This window comes from Apostichopus japonicus, chromosome 21 (assembly GCF_037975245.1).
Source record: "Apostichopus japonicus isolate 1M-3 chromosome 21, ASM3797524v1, whole genome shotgun sequence".
Taxonomy (NCBI): Eukaryota; Metazoa; Echinodermata; class Holothuroidea; order Aspidochirotida; family Stichopodidae; genus Apostichopus; species Apostichopus japonicus.
In genome coordinates, this window is record NC_092581.1 from 2,307,219 (window position 1) to 2,327,695 (window position 20,477).

A 20,477-nucleotide genomic window follows, 5' to 3' on the forward strand; every position below is an offset into this window, starting at 1 on the left:
GTCATTAAAGGTGAGCCTTTATGGTCCATATTTTCGTTGAATTTGGTACCTTTTTGTGACAGGACTCGATACATAAAATTAACTCCCCATTCTTCTGTCGAGACCCCCCCCCCCCCATTTTCCTGCCCCTTCCCCTTCCACCCCATTCTATTGCCAGCGAAGGGTGCGTTACGTTGATCTACCGTAAGGTCAGTGTTCAGTAACCCTCGTTTCGGTTTGCCTTTGGGTGAAATTGCTATGTAATTTGCCATTAAACGAATAGAAGGTACTTTAAATAAGGATAAGCGGAAGAGATTGGGATATGGTCTTACACTAAGTACCAAAGTGACCGTGAATAGGAACCACAGTATCGTTATGGTGCTGTATCTGGGACTAGTTGGGATTGATCGGACTTTCGATTGGTTGACAATCTCGGTTCATCGAAATAACTACTTCCCTGTCTTGGGGTTCAACGACCAAATCAAAGATTGAAAAAATGAAAGCAATCAAAATGAGAGCAGGTATATAAAAATATAGGGTAACCATTTCTTTATTTAAGGTTAACTTTAGGCACGACAATAATGTGGATATTCCTTATAAAAATATTAGAAAAAAAAACTTATGTCAGTACAAATAATATTTCTATAACAAGTTTATGGTTTTATAAATGACCCTTAAAAAAAATATGATATAAACATCAGAGGATAATCGATGGAAACGACTGGTTTACTTAGCCTAGCACACATATACCATTTGGTTGGCACGTCGAAAGAAAATGTCAACATTATACGTGAAAGTGTGGGTTTACTCTGGACATTCTTTGTGGACAAAAGTACCTTGCCGGTAACATACCAGGGGGTATTAAAGGGTAAAAAGGGGGCCTGTGAAATCTAAAGGGCGGGAAGAATGGCAAGCGCGCCCTCTCAAAACCGCGTGGATTTTGGAATAAGCCAGGAGGTCCAACCTTGGCATTCATAAGAGGAATGGGCCCCGGGGGTCTTGCGGGCCCAGTGGGTCCAGTTGGTCCTGTGGGGCCTTGGAATCTGATAGTTCCAGTAGGCCCAGTACATTGATTGGGTCTGGTTGGCCCAACGTGTCTTGTTGGGTCCATTGAACCAGTGTGCCCCGTTGGACCCATGGTTCCAAACCTCGTAGGTCCATTTGATTGATTGTTTATGGGTCCAATGTTCCTATTGTTGTTTCCACAGTTGGATGTTATTCGTATATCATTGGTTGAAGGAATTCCGTTGGTATTTCCATGTCTTTGTCCCACCCTGTCAGGTCTGCTTGTACCGTTAAAGTGATAAGTGTATTTGTTATGTGCTCCCTCGGTGTTAACTTCCGTCGATCTGTCAATCTTTCCATTGCCTTGGCAGTTTCTGTGTTGGATGACAAACGAAACCCCTTTTTAAGTACGTGTTACGGAAGTCATATCTTTTCAACTTTTTCAATTTTCATGGTCATAAATTTTCTATTCATAGATATTAGAAAGCCCGTTAGTGCCATTGGACTGGCTGTTTTTTTTTCTTCAGATTAGCCTATATACTTTTAACGTCTCTCATTTGTCGAGAAGTATATTTGGTTCTCGTTTTTTTTTTTATCAAGAAAAATATTTGGTTCTCTGTTTTTATATATTTTCATCGAGATATATATGTACCGGTATTTTTTTCATATATATTTTCGGGTCTCTTCTCTTTCGAGATATATATTTTGACGACGTAAATGTTTTTCCCCCATTGTGAAATATATGTTGGTCGACAGATATATTTTTGGCTTATCTATTTCTCGATCAATAATGGCACTAATGGGCATTCGTAGTTTTCCTTTTCTTCTGTCCATTATTATATTGATTGACTCTTTTTCAAAAATTGTATTAAATTTAAATTATTACAAACCTTTCAGTTCGGTGATCGATCTCTCCTTCAGTTTTCTCGACTTTCTGATGGTTTGTCATAGGCAAATCTCTGGCAGCGTGTTTCGCTACAGACGGTCCATTCCGAACTTGGTTCACGGATGGTTGTAGATGTCGCCTATCTTCATCGCTACTGTACTCTGTGGGCACCCCCCTCCCATGGTCCATCTTCATTGAACCCTCCTCCCGGTTACCAGAAAAACGGTTGTAATAATGGTATTTATCTTTCACGCCGTACCCTCTGAAAGACGGATCCGACTGTTCTGGAAATCTTTTCCTTTTTGCTCGTACGCCCTCTACCGTATTCAAGTTTAAAGGCGCACAAGAATTTGGCAACGGTCTTCGTCTATCCAATATATATTTGTATCTGGTAACTATTGGTCGTGTTGTTGAGTCGGTAGCACAATCCCTCTTACTAAACGCCTCGTTCTTCTGTGAAGTCGTAACGTTGTTAGTTTTATGTTCCTTCTCTAAGTCCTTTTTGAATTTGGTAGATTTAACATCGTTAGCAGCGTTTTTAGTAGGAGGCTTTTCGTCCTTGGTGTCGAAGGTAACATCATTTCTTCTACCAGTTTCTTGCTTTAAACCGGTTTGCTTTAAACCGGTTTGCTTTAAACCGGTTTGTTTTAAACCGGTTTGTTTTAAACCGGTTTGTTTTAAGCCGGTTTGTTTTGCACCTTTGGATGGCTCTGTCGACTGCAAATATTGGTCTATATCGAGGTCCCACCCATCGGGAGGGGTTAAGGAAAATACATTCGGCGTGCTATTCGAACGAGTTAAAGAATTTAACTTGATTTCTTCTTTCTCGATTTCTTTCTCCAGCTGTCCGGAATCCGGTCTAATGACAATCAGGTTAGGGTTGGAGGCACAACGTGGCAACGAACCAGTCGACACCTTTGGAAGGCCATTTCGGTCATTATTCAAATGGTTATTACAGTCATATTCCGGTATATGGTCCAGTGCGTTGTACCTATCCTTTCGTCTGCTCGGGAAGACCCGTCGTGTCGAGATCATCGTTTGGATAGGAAACTGCTCTGCCTGATGTATAGACGATTTCTCGTGGCTTGAGTCGATAAAGCTACCACTGTTTGTTTCCATAAGCAAAGAGGAACCGTTTCGGCTGTTGGCTTGCGTAGAAAAACAGTCAGATGAGAAATCGCTAGCATTTCGGTTATAATTTGGATTAATCGATGAACCGGAAGATTTTCCATCGTCAGACTCTGAAGTTGATGAAGGGAGGAACGATCTCGCATTCGCATTTAAGAGGCTGAGCTCCTTCTTTCTTGCCAGTTTATATCGGGGCGTTCTCCTCGAAATAAACGCCATCCGACGTCTGACGTCATACGGTGACGTGATACATTCCATTCGGACGGGACTTTGCTGAGCCATCACCCGTTTAATTTCATCAACTACTTCTTGCTGTAAGTGTCTAAAATCATCCGAGGAATTGGCGACAGGATTCTCTCCGTTGCTTTCTTCACTTTCAAGTTCTGCTATGGAAGTTTTATCAAACGTATCGTTATCTTCCTCGTTAGCAGATTGCTGTTCCGGAGTCTGGCCATCTGGATCAATGAAGTCTACACGTGCGGGAGAGGAAAGGATGCCCTCTTTCTAGTGATTAAAGAAAAAACAACAACAAATAACAACTTGAAAATATGGTTTCAATATCAAATTTACGGCGATATCATTTTTCAAAATTACAAAATCAGTAACAATTCATGAAACAATGAAAATGACCCGGAACGATAACAACGAAACCTCAATTTTTTTCTGTTTGAAATTCGGTTGTAAATTTCCTGTACGTAACTATAGCAGAGCTAAATCTTGTATTAATCAAATTATATAATGACCAAGACTATGGTATGAAATGTTTTCCGATAGGTAACGAGGGCGGTGTTGAAGATCTTAGTATGCATATACTCCGGACGTGTGTCCTGATTAATTCCCTTTGGCTTCGGCTTTGAGCACAACTTTTCTGTATGCTGCCGTGTTGGACGAAACTAACCGTAATAGTACAATTACGGTTGCGATCTGCGTCATAGTCATTGTCGACTTTGCAATCCGCGGTCCCCCTCACAATTTTACAAGGTAGTTAAGAGTGACTGAATGGTTTTCAGGCTCTCGGGAAACCAAAAATTGTTCAAACTACGGCACCTTCAATACTGAGACCATTTTCGCCGTCGATCATAATAATAATAATATCGCCGTCGATCATAAACCAGATATTAACGGTTTGGTCGCCCAGATAAAGTTGTAGTGTTAATGACCTAGAGCGATCTTTTCTCTTCCGTTTCGTCATGAATGACCAGTCATTGTTTGCAATGAAAAGTTAGTATAATCAAATACTATATGAAAACTAAAATCAACTCAAGTCAGATATGTCTAGCTATATGCCATCCTCTACCTCATTTTCCAGATGTGGTCGACCGCCCTCCCCACACACTTAGCGTGTCACGTCAGTGATATGTCGTATCTGGATTGGTTAAAACTCAGATTTCACTTTCCCTCTTTGCGGCCTCCATGTACCCCCCCCCCCCACTTAGTCTTCTGCCTTCTCCGCAGTGACGTGCATAGGATTTCAAAGTTGGGAGGGAAGGGAGGGCAGGGGGTGTGTGGACAAGGTCCATATCTCGCCTGACTGAGTTAGGAAGTGGTATGGACATTCATGGACTGGCTATAGGCTACAGAGTCCAAAATCTTGCGCATGAGTGTAGTTGTGTGGTCGATGAATGCTTCTTCCATGCAGTGGGTCTTGGGAGGGGGCTCCACCAGCAAACAGGAAGAAATCAAAGTTCTGATGCCAAATGGGTCATTCTGAGGCATATTTAAACTATAAGTCTATTATAAGGTCTAAACATAAAGTTGTGATTTTAAGTACTTTTCAATTGAACCTTCCCCCCCCCCTCTCCGAATGACGATGGAGTTGGGGGTCATCCCCCGACCCCTCCCTTCTTCTCCGCCATATGATATACGCATGGACATCCGCTTACAAACATACCGATTGGACGTCCTCTATACATGACCAGGATATTTTCATGGCCGTCGGTGTGGGGGTCCTGCATCGTGGATCATCGATAAGTACCCTGCGAGGCCAGTTTCTTCTGACGGTTTGTCGATGGTTCATGCCTCTGTATGATTTCTTTGGGTAGCGATGACTGCAATAAGTTCTGAATAGAATCGGTTTTTTCATCAAAACTCTCTTCCTCCAGATTTCTCGCCTCTCGTCTTCGTTATAACCATCCCAACTGAGTTGAATGGGGCTACTGGTTCGTGGCAGACGACGTCCGTCTGTTTTATCGGCGGTCTGTAGATGGAAGGAACTTTCTGGACTGTAAACCACCGAGACCCGAGCCTCATCTTCAAATGTTTCGTCCAGATATGGTATAGTCACAGATTCCAAAGCAGATGAGGTGCAATTTAGAGACCTGGCCAGAAAAAAAGAAAATGTGGCGAAAAGATATTAAAACAATAACAGTATGTTTTTTTAAAAGTAACTATATAGCAAGCCTATAGAGCATACTTGCTCTATATATGGTACATTAAACAGGGGGTCTGGGAGACAAGAAACTGTTGATACCAAATTTACTTCCATATACGAAAACCATATACGAAAAAAAAGCAAGGAATGTTTTAGAGCGAAGAGTGCTAAACATTTCCATTTTGTCTATTTTGTATTTCGAGCAAAATTATGTAGAACCTACGCGGGTAATGGTTAGGGCCAACGAGAATATTTCGGAGAGGAACAACACCACGGCATCAAATATATCAAAGAAAACCCTCCCCCTCCTCCTCCCTCCCCTCCCCCCCCCCGACAGTGTTTCTACGAACCCGAGGAATTATTACAAGGGTGCAATCAACTGTTAATTAGTTTATAACAGCTTTAGCATAGAGCGTTAGTATAATGGAAGCCAGCGTATGTTGTGAATTTATTGCTTAACGTTTATAATGATTTTTTTTTACAGTAAGTGACGCCGACTTTCTATTCAATGTTGCACTAATGGATGGTTTTATGTTAACTCTATATTTGGTTACCTTTCGAGGGCCACTCGATCAGAGTTGATCGCGGCAGCCATTTCCGCTAAGACATCGGAACATGTTACCGTTCGTAACCGTTTGTTCGTACTGATGCATCTCTCTAATATATTCTCGTATCTTGTGTCTAATTGATCTGGAAGAGGCTTCCAAATTAAACTTGTCCTGTGTCGGTGATACAAACTTGAATGAACAATCTTCTCCTCCATTGCACCGTTACAAAGTATATTCACATGTTAACAAGTTCAAATAGACTAACACGTAATTAAGCCAATCAAAGCGGTTGAGTTATGAGTAGTTACAACAAACGTTATTATCTATTTGTTTTTGAAACGCATTTGCGTGTCATAAAATATACGACACAATGATGCTCGCTTCACAACGCACTTAGTAAACGCCCTTAGCAACGCTTATTCTAACGCAAATCGCTATAGTTGCTTTATCATAAGATTGTTAATGACGCACTGATGAGGATGATAATATATCTTGGCCTACACCAGGGTTGTCCGACCTTTTGCAGAGGAGTGCCACATGGAATGATTATGATGAAGGAGGGGGCCGCATGAACCCTACGTTCGATTTTTCGATATTTTTGCCCCAAGCCCAAGGCAACAAAATGTGAGCACTGCGCGCGGAGCGCACTGATTTATTTTCCTTCCTGATAAAACAGATGAATAAAGTCCAGCCGCCCCCCCCCCCGGCTGAGAGTGTCACACAAACTGACCTGTATGCAGTTTTTGGACCCAGAAGGTTCGAATGATTGATAATATAGCTTAAAATTATTATCAATAAATCTGCTCACTAAAATTTCGCACCGTAGAGCATCTCTGGCGGGCCAGACGCAACCCTGTGGCGGGCCGGACTGTGGCCCGCGGGCCGTAGGTTGGACAACCCTGGCCTACACACATAGTTCACACAGCTTGCTAGCAAAGATTATTAATGGCGACGAAGGCGCTCTAGTTAATGTTTCTCAACATTAGATGGACCAATAACAATTGGTTATCAAACGATGAGCTCTACAATGAAACCAACCAAACACCTTGGTCATCCATAGTCGCACATAGAAGATTGAGATTTTCCGGTCATGTAGCAAGACTCCAGGAGGACGCTCCAGCAGAGGTTGTTTAAGAGAAGTACTGAGACATACTGCTAAACCAGTAGGAAGGCCCGTGACTACCTTGCTTGGAAAAATAAAGTCGCAATTTAAGGACGTTAATATTAACAATTTCGAGGAAGCAATAAACCTTGCGCAAGATCGTGATACGTGGCGGAGGTTAATCACTGAGCATGTCGGGATAGACGAGACTCAACTTACTACTACTACTAAGGCGCTATAGTTAGATGACTCCGATACTTCCTACAATGTCTAAAATACGTGAAGCCTACACGCGCGCGTCTACAAAAGGTACTTTTCTGACAATATGATTTCTTGAAACGTATTCCTAATCAATTTCTATGGTTCGTATACACTTAATGACGGAGCCAACTTGCGCGTATATGTGCGTGCGGGTATTCGTTTGACTTGGCTATTCGGTTCGTGGAAATGCTTTGTCGTGAGTTTCTAAGATGGTGACCGAAACTTAGTTTCTCTAGTACGGACAAGTTATGCATAAAGAGAAATTATTCCTAATATGGAAAAACAAATCACAGTGCGGCTTCACTTTCAGTAAGAAGTTAAGTCTTTCAGCGCCTTCAACGCTTTAACGTTTCTTTGAGTGAAATAAAATATCTACACATGCAGTTCACACTGGTTGCTAGTTCCGTAGTATACCCTCGTCGTATGTGCGTGTATTGTGAGTTTTATCAAGTGCGCATCAGTGATATGCTTTATGAAATGAGCGCATTTTCCTCTAGGCTGCGCGCGTAGTTGTGACAGAAGTGTAGTAACTTCGTGTATTTCAGATCCCCATCCATAGTGTACTCCCATCAAATTTTACAAATTTAGTTTACCTACAAGTACGAAATCCACAATTATAATAATAATAATAATAATAATAATAATTTATTCTTATATAGCGCTTTACATCAAAAAAATGATCTCAAAGCAGCTTCACAGAAACGCATAAAAAAAATACAACTTAAAAAGTATTACAGCTTAAAAATAATACAATCTAAAAATATTGCATCCTAAGAATTATAGAAATAAATAACTAACAATAATTAATAAAAAACAATAAAATTCAGAAATTAAAGACAAAAGCAATAAAATATGACAGCATACAATAAAACTAAAGTACTAAACTATTACAGCCGAAGAAATAGCAACAATAAGACTATCAAAACAAAAATAGAAAATAAATTTCAATATAAAACAATCAAAACATGGCAAGATGGTAACACAATCAATATGACTGGAGGTTTAAAAAGAATAATACTTTCGAAAAAGGTGAGTTTTAAGGTGTGCCTTAAAAGCATTTAATGATGGAGCTGCCCTGATGTCATTGGGGAGTGCATTCCAAGGAAAAATATAACACTAGGTCAGCTGAAAACCTCCACACATCACGTTTTAGATCAATACCTATTGCATTTTACGTCAACGCCGTATTAATTAATATGTACATGTTCCATTCTATGTACGTTGTGATAAAACAAATACATTAAATTAAATGAAAATAAAGACTACCTCTACAACACCTAGCACCCCATGGAGAGTACCTTTATTGGCAGGTACAGATTCAACTATCCCATAAACGAAGCTTCTTCATTTCTGACTCGATCCCTTCCAATCGCTAGACCCAATGCAGTCAGGGGCGTAGCGAAGTGGTTTTTGTTGGGGGGGTGTGGAGAATTTGATTTGCCGACGGATCTAGAAGTGGTGACTGAAATGGGGGAGGGGTCTAAGGGGAGGGGGTGTCCCCCTCCCCTTTGACAATTTTTTAGTTTTGAAACGTCCTTAGATGCAATCTGGTGCATATTTTAAGTCAAATTTGATTTGCCGACGGATCTGGAAGTGGTGACTGAAATGGGGGAGGGGTCTAAGGGTAGGGGGTCTACCCCTCCCCGTTTGGAAAACTTTTAGTTTTGAAACGTCCTTAGATGCAATCTGGTGCATATTTTAAGTCAAATTTGGCACGGAAGAAGCTCCCGTTCTAGCTCCCGTTCTCCTTTTCCGTATTCAGCTTTCCTTCTTTCTTCCCCTTCCGCTCTCTTCACCTTTTCTCCTTTTGCCGACAGACCCAAAATTTGCCGACAGCGACCAAATTATTGGGGGGGTGTGACACCCCCCCACACCCCCCCGCTCGCTACGCCCCTGAATGCAGTTGTCGCTCCAACTGCAGCAGCCACCAGTTATATATATATATTTTTATTTTTATATATTTCCTAACCCGAGTAACCTTCAATGTTTACATTCTAGTCTTCGCGAAGTAAAACACACAAAGGACAGACATGCGTACTACTTGGCTCTTTCTGGTATTAATGAACCACATATCCCTGTACACAATGTAATGCGTTGATGACACGGATTGCAGGCAATTACGGTCTTGCGTAATCAAATTTCTGCGCGACCCTGGCCTAGCCCTCGATGCAGAGTATCAAAAATGTTCTAGCTTTCTATACACATCACATGCAGTGCAATACGGCATTCATCAATCCCACCGTTTAATAGTGTGGCTCTGAAAGAGTTCTTTCTTTGAGACCAATCCTCCACCAGGCATGATCGTTATTAGTACACCCTGAACTTCCCTGAAGACGAAAAGTTAGTTGACGAGATCAAGAGGAGATCAGAGTGTCCTGTCACTTTGTAAGCGCTGCTGTAACTTTCATGTAGGCTAGGCCTAGTACTACTAGTAGTAAGATTAGTCTTTTATGTTAGAGCTAACTGTAACCTGAGTTAGGCTAAGCCTAAGCTTTAACTTGTGCAAATTTGTCAGTAATTTATCAAATTAAAAACTCTGTTCTGTGAGTCAAGCATCATTTCCGTAAGATATGCAAGAGGATTAACTTCAAGCGTAGAACTAGGCTGTGATGGGTAGGTTATGTGATTATTCATACTGTATGAAAGAGTTGCGGTTGTGTACAGATTGTGCACGTTCCCTAAATTCGTGTACTGTGTTATACATATGTACCTGCCCTGATAGACACTATATTACTAGTTACTGTGCTCGTAAGTAAATTTTAACCATATTTTCAATCGCAATTTTAATCTAAAAGCCTTACAGGACATGCCAAAATCACCACAATGAGAAAAGAAAACATCAATTTAGTACCCATTTTTAGCTGAATTATACAGTAAACTTCAACGCATGCGCAAAGTTGAGCAAATGTTTTCCTTGCTCTGAGCAGTTCGACTCCCAACCGCTTCAGGTATAATTCGTTGTATTTCTGGCGGACGCAAGTGAAACTATTGATAAAATGACATTGCTGCAGAATAAAACTAAACCTCTGAGCAAAATCAACAGGGTCGTCACCACCACTATCATATAAAAGAACATTAAAACCCTAAACTATCGCAAATTTACTCTATACTGTCATGCAAGTTTTAATTTCATCCACAAATATTAAAAAATGATGCATTGTAACCCAAACACTATTAACCAATTTTCCCATGATTTTATCTGATATTGTTTCATTTTTGTCACAAGTAGAATCTCAAGTCTGAGCACAAGTTTGTTCAATTTATGAGATTATTCCACTCTGGCTTAATTCTGACCTGAAAAAGTACACTGTAATTTTAGGTAGTCTGATAAGTCCTTCAACTACCACATCGCTGCTCTATAGTAAGAAACTTCTTTCATCATATCAGTAGAATTTCTTAAAACAAAAAGAAAACAATAAGAAAAAAAAAATATCATTTTCCAAGTAGTGAGTAATTGGGCCTACTATACTCTGCCATGCCATCAACTGTACAATTAAAGTTATCTTATTATCTTATTAGACGGGTACTTCACTTTAGCAGGTATTCATATTTGTCAATTACAGTTGCAATAATTACAGTATCCACTAGAGCATATCATAAAATAAGATGAAATATTTTGAAATTTATTTTGCTTTCACACGCTATTGGAACCTTAAGAGTATGCGCGACAGTCGTTGAAACTTTGTAAAATAACGTCATTACACATAACAGTTTCAGCTTACAACTTACAACTTCAAAGTAACATAGGATGTATAGTAGCCTATTTATTTTGTGCCTTCGGTATTTTCACTGTTTGAAATCTTGGTTTGCCTTTCAGATTCAAGAAATAATTCAGTCTTTCTAGAGAGAATCGAAACTCGATTTTACAAATTACCAGAAGTAGAGAGCTTCCGTGTGAATGATGAAGGATGTATTGTAGCCTATTTATTTTGTGCCTTCGATATTTTCACTGTTTGAAATCTTGGTTTGCCTTTCAGATTCAAGAAATAATTTCAGTCTTTCTAGAGAGAATCGAAACTCGATTTTACAAATTACCGGAAGTAGAGAGCTTCCGTGTGAATGATGAAGCTGGCAATTCTTGGTGCAACCGGTCGGACTGGTGTGCACCTAGTCGAACAGGCACTGGAGGAGGGCCATGAAGTAGTGGCGATCGTGCGTACCCCGAGTAAAGTCACCACGGAACATGAAAACCTCAAGGTCAGCTCTACGTACCTGCGACAAGTTGTTGCCTATCATGTGCTATTTATAACAAGTGACTGATATTGCGACGCAATATTTGAAAAAGACAGGATTAAATGTGATGTGCAGTTTTGTCCAAGGGACACGTCCATAAATTTGAGGAAATACCATATCCTTGTGGACAATATAAGGAGCATGTTAATATTTCTGTTGTACAAATGCATCTACTGTATCCACAAAACTATGGCATATATTGGAAATAGCTGTATTGCTAAGGACACACAATCATACATTTATTAGGCTGGCATACAGTTCCCCCACAACACTGGAGTCAATTTGTGACTATAGAGGTACTCTATAGTAATTGTTCACATCAAATTGAGATTGCATTGTGACTGAACACCCCCTCCACCCCCCACCACCACTTGAATAAAGTGATAAATTGATCTAATCCTCCATCACTTTGGAGATGTACTGAAATACGAACAGAAATAGTGGTATGCCTATGATCCTATCGAAGGCGAAATTTTACTGGTCCCAAAGCTAGTGTTCCATACACCAAACCTACCGTATATATATATATCCCTCCCACATTGTACAAATTGGTCATTCTTTGTTATTTTTGAATTTTTTTTTCTCGGACAACCCAATTTGCTAGCGTTCCGACCACCAAAAGGGTGAGACCTCATTGTCCGAGGGACGTCCAGAAAAAAAACCTTAAAAAATTTACCCTGACTTGGAGAAATATATTGTAAGCTGTTTTCTGAATTTTTTGTGGTCGTTGCTTATGGCATTACTTACGATTACGGTCAGCATATACATTATACTCCATTATACTCATTCAAGGTAAAGGCATCGTAGCTCTGTTGGCACAGCAATGTCCTGTATGTGACCGGGGGGTAAGGGGGGGGGGGTAGAACAAGCCTGATCGAACTGCAGATTGGAAACAAATAATATAAAGCAGAGGGCATAAATTGTTAGAGGATACTGTAAGTAAAGAAGACAAGCTAGTAAAATTTCAGACTGGAAGCCAAAAAATAGACAAAAGTATAACTAGTGTCAGCTAGAGGATGGGGGGGAGGGGGGAAGCTGACTGCACTTGGAGGGGACTCCAGCCCCGGCAAAACCACCCTCACAGGAGTACATAGCCATAGAAACAAGGAAAAAATGTTTTGAATACGGAACTTAGATAGTAGTGAATTAAGGTGGCGATGTTCATGGTAATATTTATTTATGTAAGCTGAGTAATAGAAGAATTGTTGCGTTACTAACAACAATTAACTGTTGAACTTTCCGCTATTGTTTGCATGATTGAATATGAAGTACAGTAATAGTTGTTGCTGCTATTATTTATTATATATTGTGTCTTGTGCTGGATTTGCACACAATTGTTTTCATTGTTAATAGTGAAAAAAAAATGCTTTATTTTTCTCTGTTTTACAATCATGACTAATATTTATGAAAAAAATTGAACGTATATATGTAGGGCAGTTATTGAAACTGTACTTGCAATTTCGAGATTCCACTTGAGAGCAGCATTCGACGTGTTAATACTTACTTAAAGATACATACATGCTGTTTATAGCTGAGGAATATTTTATACGGTATTGTATAGGAAACGTTAACCATGGGATTATTTTTTTACTTTACAACATTAAAAAAGACTTGTAGCAGTTTCTTCTTAACATAATCTTTTGCAATATTATATGACAGAGCTAATGATATAAACAAAGTGCATAAAAGCTAACAGCTGGCCGGTACATAAAACTTGAACAATTATTTCCTGCTTTAAAGTCTTATTAATTCAATCATGATTGCTTTTGAGTAAGGTGTTTCTTCCCTCAAAGTAATCTGATCAACAATCAGTTAATTTATTTATTTTTTCATTTTTTAAGTAACAAACAATATCTTTCATAATTCTGAGTGAACGATTACAGCTGCTAATTCAAAATTTGTGACTAATAAATTCAGGTGACCCCTGGGTCAGCTTCCCGACTGAGTGTTGAATTGTATGTTGTATGCAAGCCCAAGGGAGTAACACTCACCTTCTTGCTATCTGCAGGGAATAATTTGACCGATATCGCATCACAAAAATGCTAATTAATAAGTAAACAAAATGGTTAAGTTTAAAGATGTACAGTGGAGCAGTTTTCTACATAATATTCAAAGAATTGAAAGTATTCAACACTTCAGAGCCTTACTTTGAAAATGCTGCAAAACAAATTTAAATGACATTAAATTTTTTCCTGTTTTTAAACTTGAAAAAAGCTTCATGAGTGTTTAAAAATTTGAAAGAGTTACCTTTCCCAGCATCTACTTTTCAAGGTGTTTCTGTCAAGGTATTAATGTTTCAAGTTTTAAATTAGCTGCCTTGTGATTCAATCAAACAAAAATCTTGGAAGTCTTCAGTCAAAAGAAGTCCGTCGAAATTCCCAACCCCAAGCGTTATGTCTAATTATTTCCTTTTTCAACAGGTTGTAAGTGGTGATATCACATCGACCGCCAGTTTAAAGGAACATTTTGAGGGATGTGACGCTGTGGTATCCTGTCTGGGCGCGGGAACCTTGAGAAACGTCACCTTGTACTCGGAGTCGATCAAGATCATTGTAGCCGCGATGAGAGAGACTTCCATCAAGAAACTCGTAGCTATGACATCATGGGGTTCATTCTGTGAGTGTCTCACGAATTACGATATATGCCAACTCTCGAATAGAATGTTATTTCTTTTAATTAGCCGGTTGCATTTCATATGACGTGCTTCTCATTTCACCAGATTCATTCGAGTATATACTGGTAAAAGTTTGAATAACTTTATTAAGCATATGAAGTTCTTCTTTCCATTCAAACTCAAGGTAGACTCAACATTTGGGCTTGGGTGGAGGGGGGGGGGGAATTGGGAAAGACGGTGTTGCCCCAGTGCCACCAACATGTGCCAAACAAAAAGTTCATATGTGACAGGACACCAATACTGTGCCCCCCTTTTCAACTTGTCGGCTTCCCCACCCCCCTTCCCACATCCTCACAAATTATCTTCGGCCCTGATGTATACAAACTAGGTGAAAAATTAGGGTAGGGTAGCAAACTCGGCCTTTTTTTTAGTTAGTGGTTATTTATTCTCCTTTGGGAAAAATGCAATGGCCTCTAAATTTGTGCCTTCAATTCAAAAGAAAACTTCTGGACAAAGGAACTCGTGTGGCCTTAATTTATCTCTCCAATAGCCGACCCAAACGACCGAGGTCCATTTCTCATCGAGTGGATTTTACGACCTTTGGTGCTGAAAAATGTACTCGAAAATATGGCTGTAATGGAGACCTACCTCAAGGAGGAAGCCCAAGACCTTGATTTTACCACGGTCAGACCGCCAGGGTTGAAGGACGGACCTAAGACAGGTGAGTGTTATTCTCCCAAAATCTTGTTCATTCTATATTTATAGTTTTCAGATAAGAGTGGCTAATGGGAAAGGAAGTATGGTTGTTTGTGAAGATAAGTAAATCATTTGAAAGTATTTCAGTCTGTCTAAAAAAAACTTAATTCTATCATGGAGAGTCAGTAACATCCCCCATCCCCCCACTCCCACCTCCTCATTGTTGTTTGTGACTTTGGTTGTCAAAAATGGGTCACTTTTCATGTTTCATTCAAGCTAATTGTTGTCAGTGTGTGAAACTTTCTTACCATACTAAATTACCATTACAATGAAGTTAATTAAGACAATGAAGTTAAATTAGACAATTTAGTTAATTAAGACAATGAAGTTAATGAGTGTGCCTAGTCAAGTTATAAAGGTGAAAGAATTTGTAATATCTGCCCTGCGTTTTAATCCTTGCAAAGACTTATACCAGAACCCCTCATTAAAAGTTATCAGTGTTATGCCCCCCCCCTACCCAACCTCCTATTGTCAGACACTCCCCTCCCCCCTGACCATTGGGTAGAAATCATGCACATGGGCAGAAAGAAAAACATTGTTTCATTAGCTAAACAACAGCTAAACATAAAAATGCAAATGTGACTTCATAAATGTACAAAAATAAAAATCGACAGTGTTTCCAAAAATGTAAACATAAATAAAGACAAACTAAATATAACTAATGAATATATGTTGAGATATAGGATTAAAACTGTAAAACATTTAGTACTTTGGACTTGCATAAAGTTTAACTTAATATTATCATTTCTTTGTTTCTTTCTTTTCATGATTCTTTCCAATTATCAGATTTGGAGATAGCGCATGAAGAAAGGAATTTTGTCGGTGGAACAGCGACTACTATGCTAAGGGCAGATGTAGCCCGATTTTTGTTGCAGTGTTTAAAAACGGATGAATTTAACAAGAAATGGATAGCTATTGGGGTCAAGCCTTAGAGAGGAGACAACTCAGCGAATTATTGTTTATAATTGAGACAGTGGCGTATACGATTAAGCTTTTTTTTCAAAAACTGCAAGTATTCCTCATATTTCTCCAGCCATACTTATTTGTTTTTATCTCTTATTAAGACACTTACATTTTTGTGAAACGGAAAAATCACATTCCGAAAGTGAGACATTGAGAAATTCTTGCATTCTGTTCACACTGATGTGATCTTCTCCATTGGTTCAGCAGTCTGAATTTATACATAAAGCCAACTAGAAAAAGTACATTTTGCCCTGCCCACACATGCCCATGTACACCCACCCCTCTCACTCCCCATCCCATCCCAAAATTACCCCAGACACTCATATGAATCGGTAAATTATTTAGTCACAATTCAACAAGTATGCTGAAAGAATGAATTGCTTGTAAAAGGACATTCTGAAAGTGAGTCATTCTTGCATTCTGCTCACACCAATGGGATCCTCTTCATTGATGGGGGATCAGCAGTTTCAATTTTGACATAAAAGCCATTTAGAAAGAAAAAAATGTCACACAGAAGAGATTTTGTACAGAGCGAATCATATTGGACAAAATTTCCTAACATATCTTTAAAATAGATTTTGTAAAACAATTGCTTTTTAATATTTAGCTACACTGTATTGTCATGTTAGCCATCTTGCTGATAAAGAACAATATTTCATTTTTTACAAAAATTTCCAGAATTTGACTGTGTCAACTTAGAATGCAAAACATATTTTTTGAGAACTCAAGAAGTAAAAGCAAAGAGTTTTTTTTTATCAATTGTGTTTGCTAATTAAGATTCTCATACCTTGCCATAAGATGTGTTGTAGATGTTTTTTTATATTTTAATTTTCATGATCACAAAGGGAATTATCAAGTTCTTATAAAATTGCAACAGTTTGTATCAAATATCAGTGATACCATTATATGAAGGATCCCATAATATGAAGGACCCCCATAATATGAATAGACCACATTAGATGATGGACCCCCCATAATGGACCCCATAATATGAAGGACCCCATAATATGAAGGACCCCACAATATGATTGATACCATAATATGAAGGACCCCATAATATGAAGGACTCCATAATATGAGGGGACCCTATAATACGAAAGACCCTAACAGCAATGTAAATTAATTGGTACTTTATTCACTTCTTACATAGTTTTCTTCAATCCTTTGATATTCTTCCTAAAATCGATAGGTCAAAAGCAACTGAACTGGTTATGAAAATGAGATGCAAAATGGAATGAAGTTTAGGACAGGATAAAAGCAAAGATGTTTAAAGGGACAGTGCATGTATTTTTCAACTTGTGTAATACCCAGTGTGGTGGCCGGATAGTAGGCCGTCCGGTGGTACCCCTCCGGACGCACGTATGTCCGGAAATTCGAACGATATAGCTTTGAAGCAAAGTAAAAACAATCAGTAAAGGAAAGTGTATTCTTATTCTGTTAAAGCACTTATGGAAAAGGTTGAAGAGTACAGAAGGAATGTCTGGCGCCCTCAATGCCTCTGAGTGTATCCTCCATTTTGAATTTATGTCAGTTGGCCACCCTACTTACCAATACAGATTTGTAAAGTTGTGTTAGTTTAGTAAGCTTACATTTCACTGTTTTCAGAATAAAGTGTAGACTATATTAACAAATTGGGTGTAGGGGTATTATATGGCTACTATAGGCCTAGTTTTTTGGTTATAGGGTGAAAGCTGAAAGTGGTCAACCACAAACCTTTAAACTAAACTTATTTCCCTGGGAAGTCCTGGAAGTGACCTAAGCAAGAAGACCTGCTTTGGTATTCAAAAGAAAGGGAAAATACCTCCCCCCCCCCCCGCCCCTGTTCTCCCAGCGTGTGGGTTGAGAGAACATTATTTCTACGATGAATTGTACATTTTTACCCACTTCATGTTGTTGGAAATTTTCATTGATAAATCTGTATGATATCCAGTTAACCTTTGGTGATTCTTGTGAGCTTTCATTATTGGTATTATTTGAAAAAGTGCATTTCACAATTTTTGTGAATGAAAGCTGATGTGATCATTGAGTTACAGGGGCGTATCCAGGGGGGGGGGGCGCAACAGGCGCGCGCCCCCCCTATTGGCCGTCACCAAAAAAAAAAAAAGATTAGCAAAAAAAAAAAAAAAATTGATGACGACCTTTATGTGAGATGTCGGTGATCGCTCAACCCCCCCCCCCTCCCGTATGCTTTATTTTTTGTTTGCCAAAAAAAGGTTCTGGCGAAGTTCAGCGGCATAATAGTTTTAGAAACATAGATGGTAATTGTGTTTGTATTATCACTATAAACACTAAGTGACATGCCAGCCATACTAAATTGTGCATTTTGTGTCCATATTTACTGGAAATGTTGCTTATTATTAAGGTCGAAAAATGGATCACATATGGCCATGTTCCCTCGAACAGCTGAGAATCTCATGTTATCAGGGTTTCACCTGGATGCCCTAGCAATCGGTACCTAGGAATGTAACTATGTGTAATTGTGTATTGCATGTGTATAGGCCTATAATAGCCTGCATGAGGCCATTTTCTTCATCGAATAATATAAAAGAGCTCTCGAACATTCTAACGTTGCGCCTGAAACAAGATTGACAGGGGCAATTTTCCCAAAATAACACCCGAAATTTAAAAAAAAAAGTATTTTGGATCCTGATTATGAGATATTTCGGACATGACATCCCTATTTTAAAGTTGGGTATATGCCGCTTGGAAACCTCGGGAAGTGCCGTTTCCGGCCATCTAGAGGGTTTGTTAATCCCAAAATTTTCTTGTACGCTTCGCGCCAACTCATGGTGGCGCTACGCTTAGATAGTCAACAAGGTCATATCCCCCCCCCCCCACTCGAAAGTACGGATCGCCGCCCATGCATATGGCACCATTTTGCATTTCACCCCTTCTTCGAAAGCAAAAATTGTCCACCCCTCCCCTTAGACCCATCCCCCAGGACGGCGATCATTCATGCCTGGCGCCCCCCCTATTGGAAAATCCTGGATACGCCCCTGAGTTAGCCTACTACTTTAATTTAATTCGATTCCATTCAACATTCTATTTTACATTTAAGAGGTTCACAAATCTCAACATGAAATTTGGTGGTCAAATTTTCCTTTGAACAATGCAATTCATCACTTTTGTTTTGATTCCATTTTTTTTCAAGTTATCACATCCAATTTGTAAATTTGAAAAAAAAATATTTCGTGCTATTGCTACTACATGAAAACATATTTGTAAATTAAACCTTACAGTATATTGTACCAGTTTCCTACAATACCAGTTGAACGAAATAAGATTATGATTTGGGCATTATCCGCATTAAAGTTTCTTATTTTACAATAGTTTGGTCAACAAAAGATAAAAACATCTTCAAATTCCGTCCCTCGAGCTTACAGGACTTTTGACTTTTGCCGTATATCTTTGTAAATCATAGTCGTTATATGGTATTCTGTATCTGTTATCTAGTATGTAAAATGATATTCTTGGTAAAAAATCAAGCTTATGTTTAATGCTTTCCATGTAAACATTGTACCACATACCTTTTCTCCAAGTTACTTAATAGTACAAACTATGTGTGTTCTATCTCGGTTCGTAGAACAAAATTGATAGAACTTTGTGAACCGACATGTCCAACCTACGATATAATAGCTGTTGGCTTCAACTATCACCATCATTTTGTTTACAAAGTACCCCCTCTGTCGATGACGATTTAGATTGTGAGCTTTAGAAGAGTTAAGGATTTTAAATTGCTTTTCAACTCATTTGTCAGATCTTGTCTTAAAATCTCCCTCTTTAATTCTCACCATCTAATTCCTCAAAATGAATTTAACAAACGTGATTTCATACTCTACAACAATCATTCAAAGTATAAAGACTATTATGATAACTGGGAAAAGAACAAAATGATAGGTCGTTCTTGTAAGGTACCTTTAGGGACACTTTTCAGACACTTATGTACTAGTTTGATCGTTTGATAGTAAAATGTGGTCAGTTGTAATTTATATATATATATATATATATATGTATATATATATATATATATATATATATATATATATATATATATATATATATATATATATATTGAAGTAGAAAAGAGGAATGTGAAAAATTAAAAACAGATCCCCATGTGTAGTCATCTTATTCTTCTTCTTTTTTTTCTTATGTCTGTTCAGTGGGACAATCAACAAAAAACATGTGATTCCTTGCCCCCCTGCCATTCCCCATCCCTCCTTCAAGATATGAACTTTCAGTACGAAATTATGCAAGGGCGTAGGAACCGGGGGGGCTGGGGGGGCGCCAGCCCCCCAGTGAAAAATATGGGGGGCGGAAGTATCGTTCCGCCCCCCCCCGCTCCGCAAGTCAGAAAACCCCTTTTTCATTTCCAAATGAGAAAGAAATCTCATTTGAAGCACCAAATTGCATCTAAGGCCAGGTGAAAATGCAAAATTCTTTACAAAATGGAGTGGGTGTTGAAGTGTGCTATATTGCACCAAATTGCATCTGAGGCCACCTGGCAATGCAAAAAAAATCCAAAGGGGAGGGGGACACCCCCTCCCCTTAGACCCCTCCCCCAGGCCGGCCATCAGTCTTCAGCCCCCCCACTCAAATGTACCTTCCTACGCCACTGAAATTATGTTTCA

At 39.0% G+C, this 20,477-nt stretch overlaps 2 protein-coding genes and 1 long non-coding RNA gene across 6 annotated transcripts; 1 reads left to right on the forward strand and 2 right to left on the reverse strand.

The window, feature by feature from the left end:
• Positions 1-503: 503 nt before the first annotated feature.
• Positions 504-6,405, reverse strand: LOC139962697 (uncharacterized). The gene is made up of 4 exons (XM_071962889.1): positions 5,924-6,405; positions 4,890-5,316; positions 1,875-3,502; positions 504-1,358 (listed from the first exon to the last, which is right to left on the reverse strand). The coding sequence occupies exons 1-4, from the start codon at positions 6,130-6,132 to the stop codon at positions 764-766; spliced, it is 2,859 nt and encodes a 952-aa protein (XP_071818990.1). The 5' UTR covers positions 6,133-6,405; the 3' UTR covers positions 504-763.
• A 3,009-nt stretch (positions 6,406-9,414) lies between these two features.
• LOC139962718 (flavin reductase (NADPH)-like) lies at positions 9,415-17,415 on the forward strand. 4 transcript variants are annotated; one of them, XM_071962955.1, is made up of 6 exons: positions 9,415-9,665; positions 11,098-11,156; positions 11,318-11,477; positions 13,934-14,129; positions 14,678-14,848; positions 15,670-17,415. In XM_071962955.1, the coding sequence occupies exons 3-6, from the start codon at positions 11,340-11,342 to the stop codon at positions 15,813-15,815; spliced, it is 651 nt and encodes a 216-aa protein (XP_071819056.1). In that variant the 5' UTR covers positions 9,415-9,665; positions 11,098-11,156; positions 11,318-11,339; the 3' UTR covers positions 15,816-17,415. The 4 variants fall into 4 exon arrangements, with proteins under 4 accessions (XP_071819056.1, XP_071819055.1, XP_071819057.1 ...); XM_071962954.1 differs by lacking the exon at positions 11,098-11,156 and having other exon boundaries at positions 9,416-9,665; positions 11,258-11,477; XM_071962956.1 differs by lacking the exon at positions 11,098-11,156 and having other exon boundaries at positions 9,416-9,620; positions 11,258-11,477.
• LOC139962719 (uncharacterized) lies at positions 16,440-19,893 on the reverse strand. The gene is made up of 2 exons (XR_011791349.1): positions 19,762-19,893; positions 16,440-19,624 (listed from the first exon to the last, which is right to left on the reverse strand). It is a non-coding gene; the product is annotated as an uncharacterized lncRNA (long non-coding RNA).
• Positions 19,894-20,477: the final 584 nt, after the last annotated feature.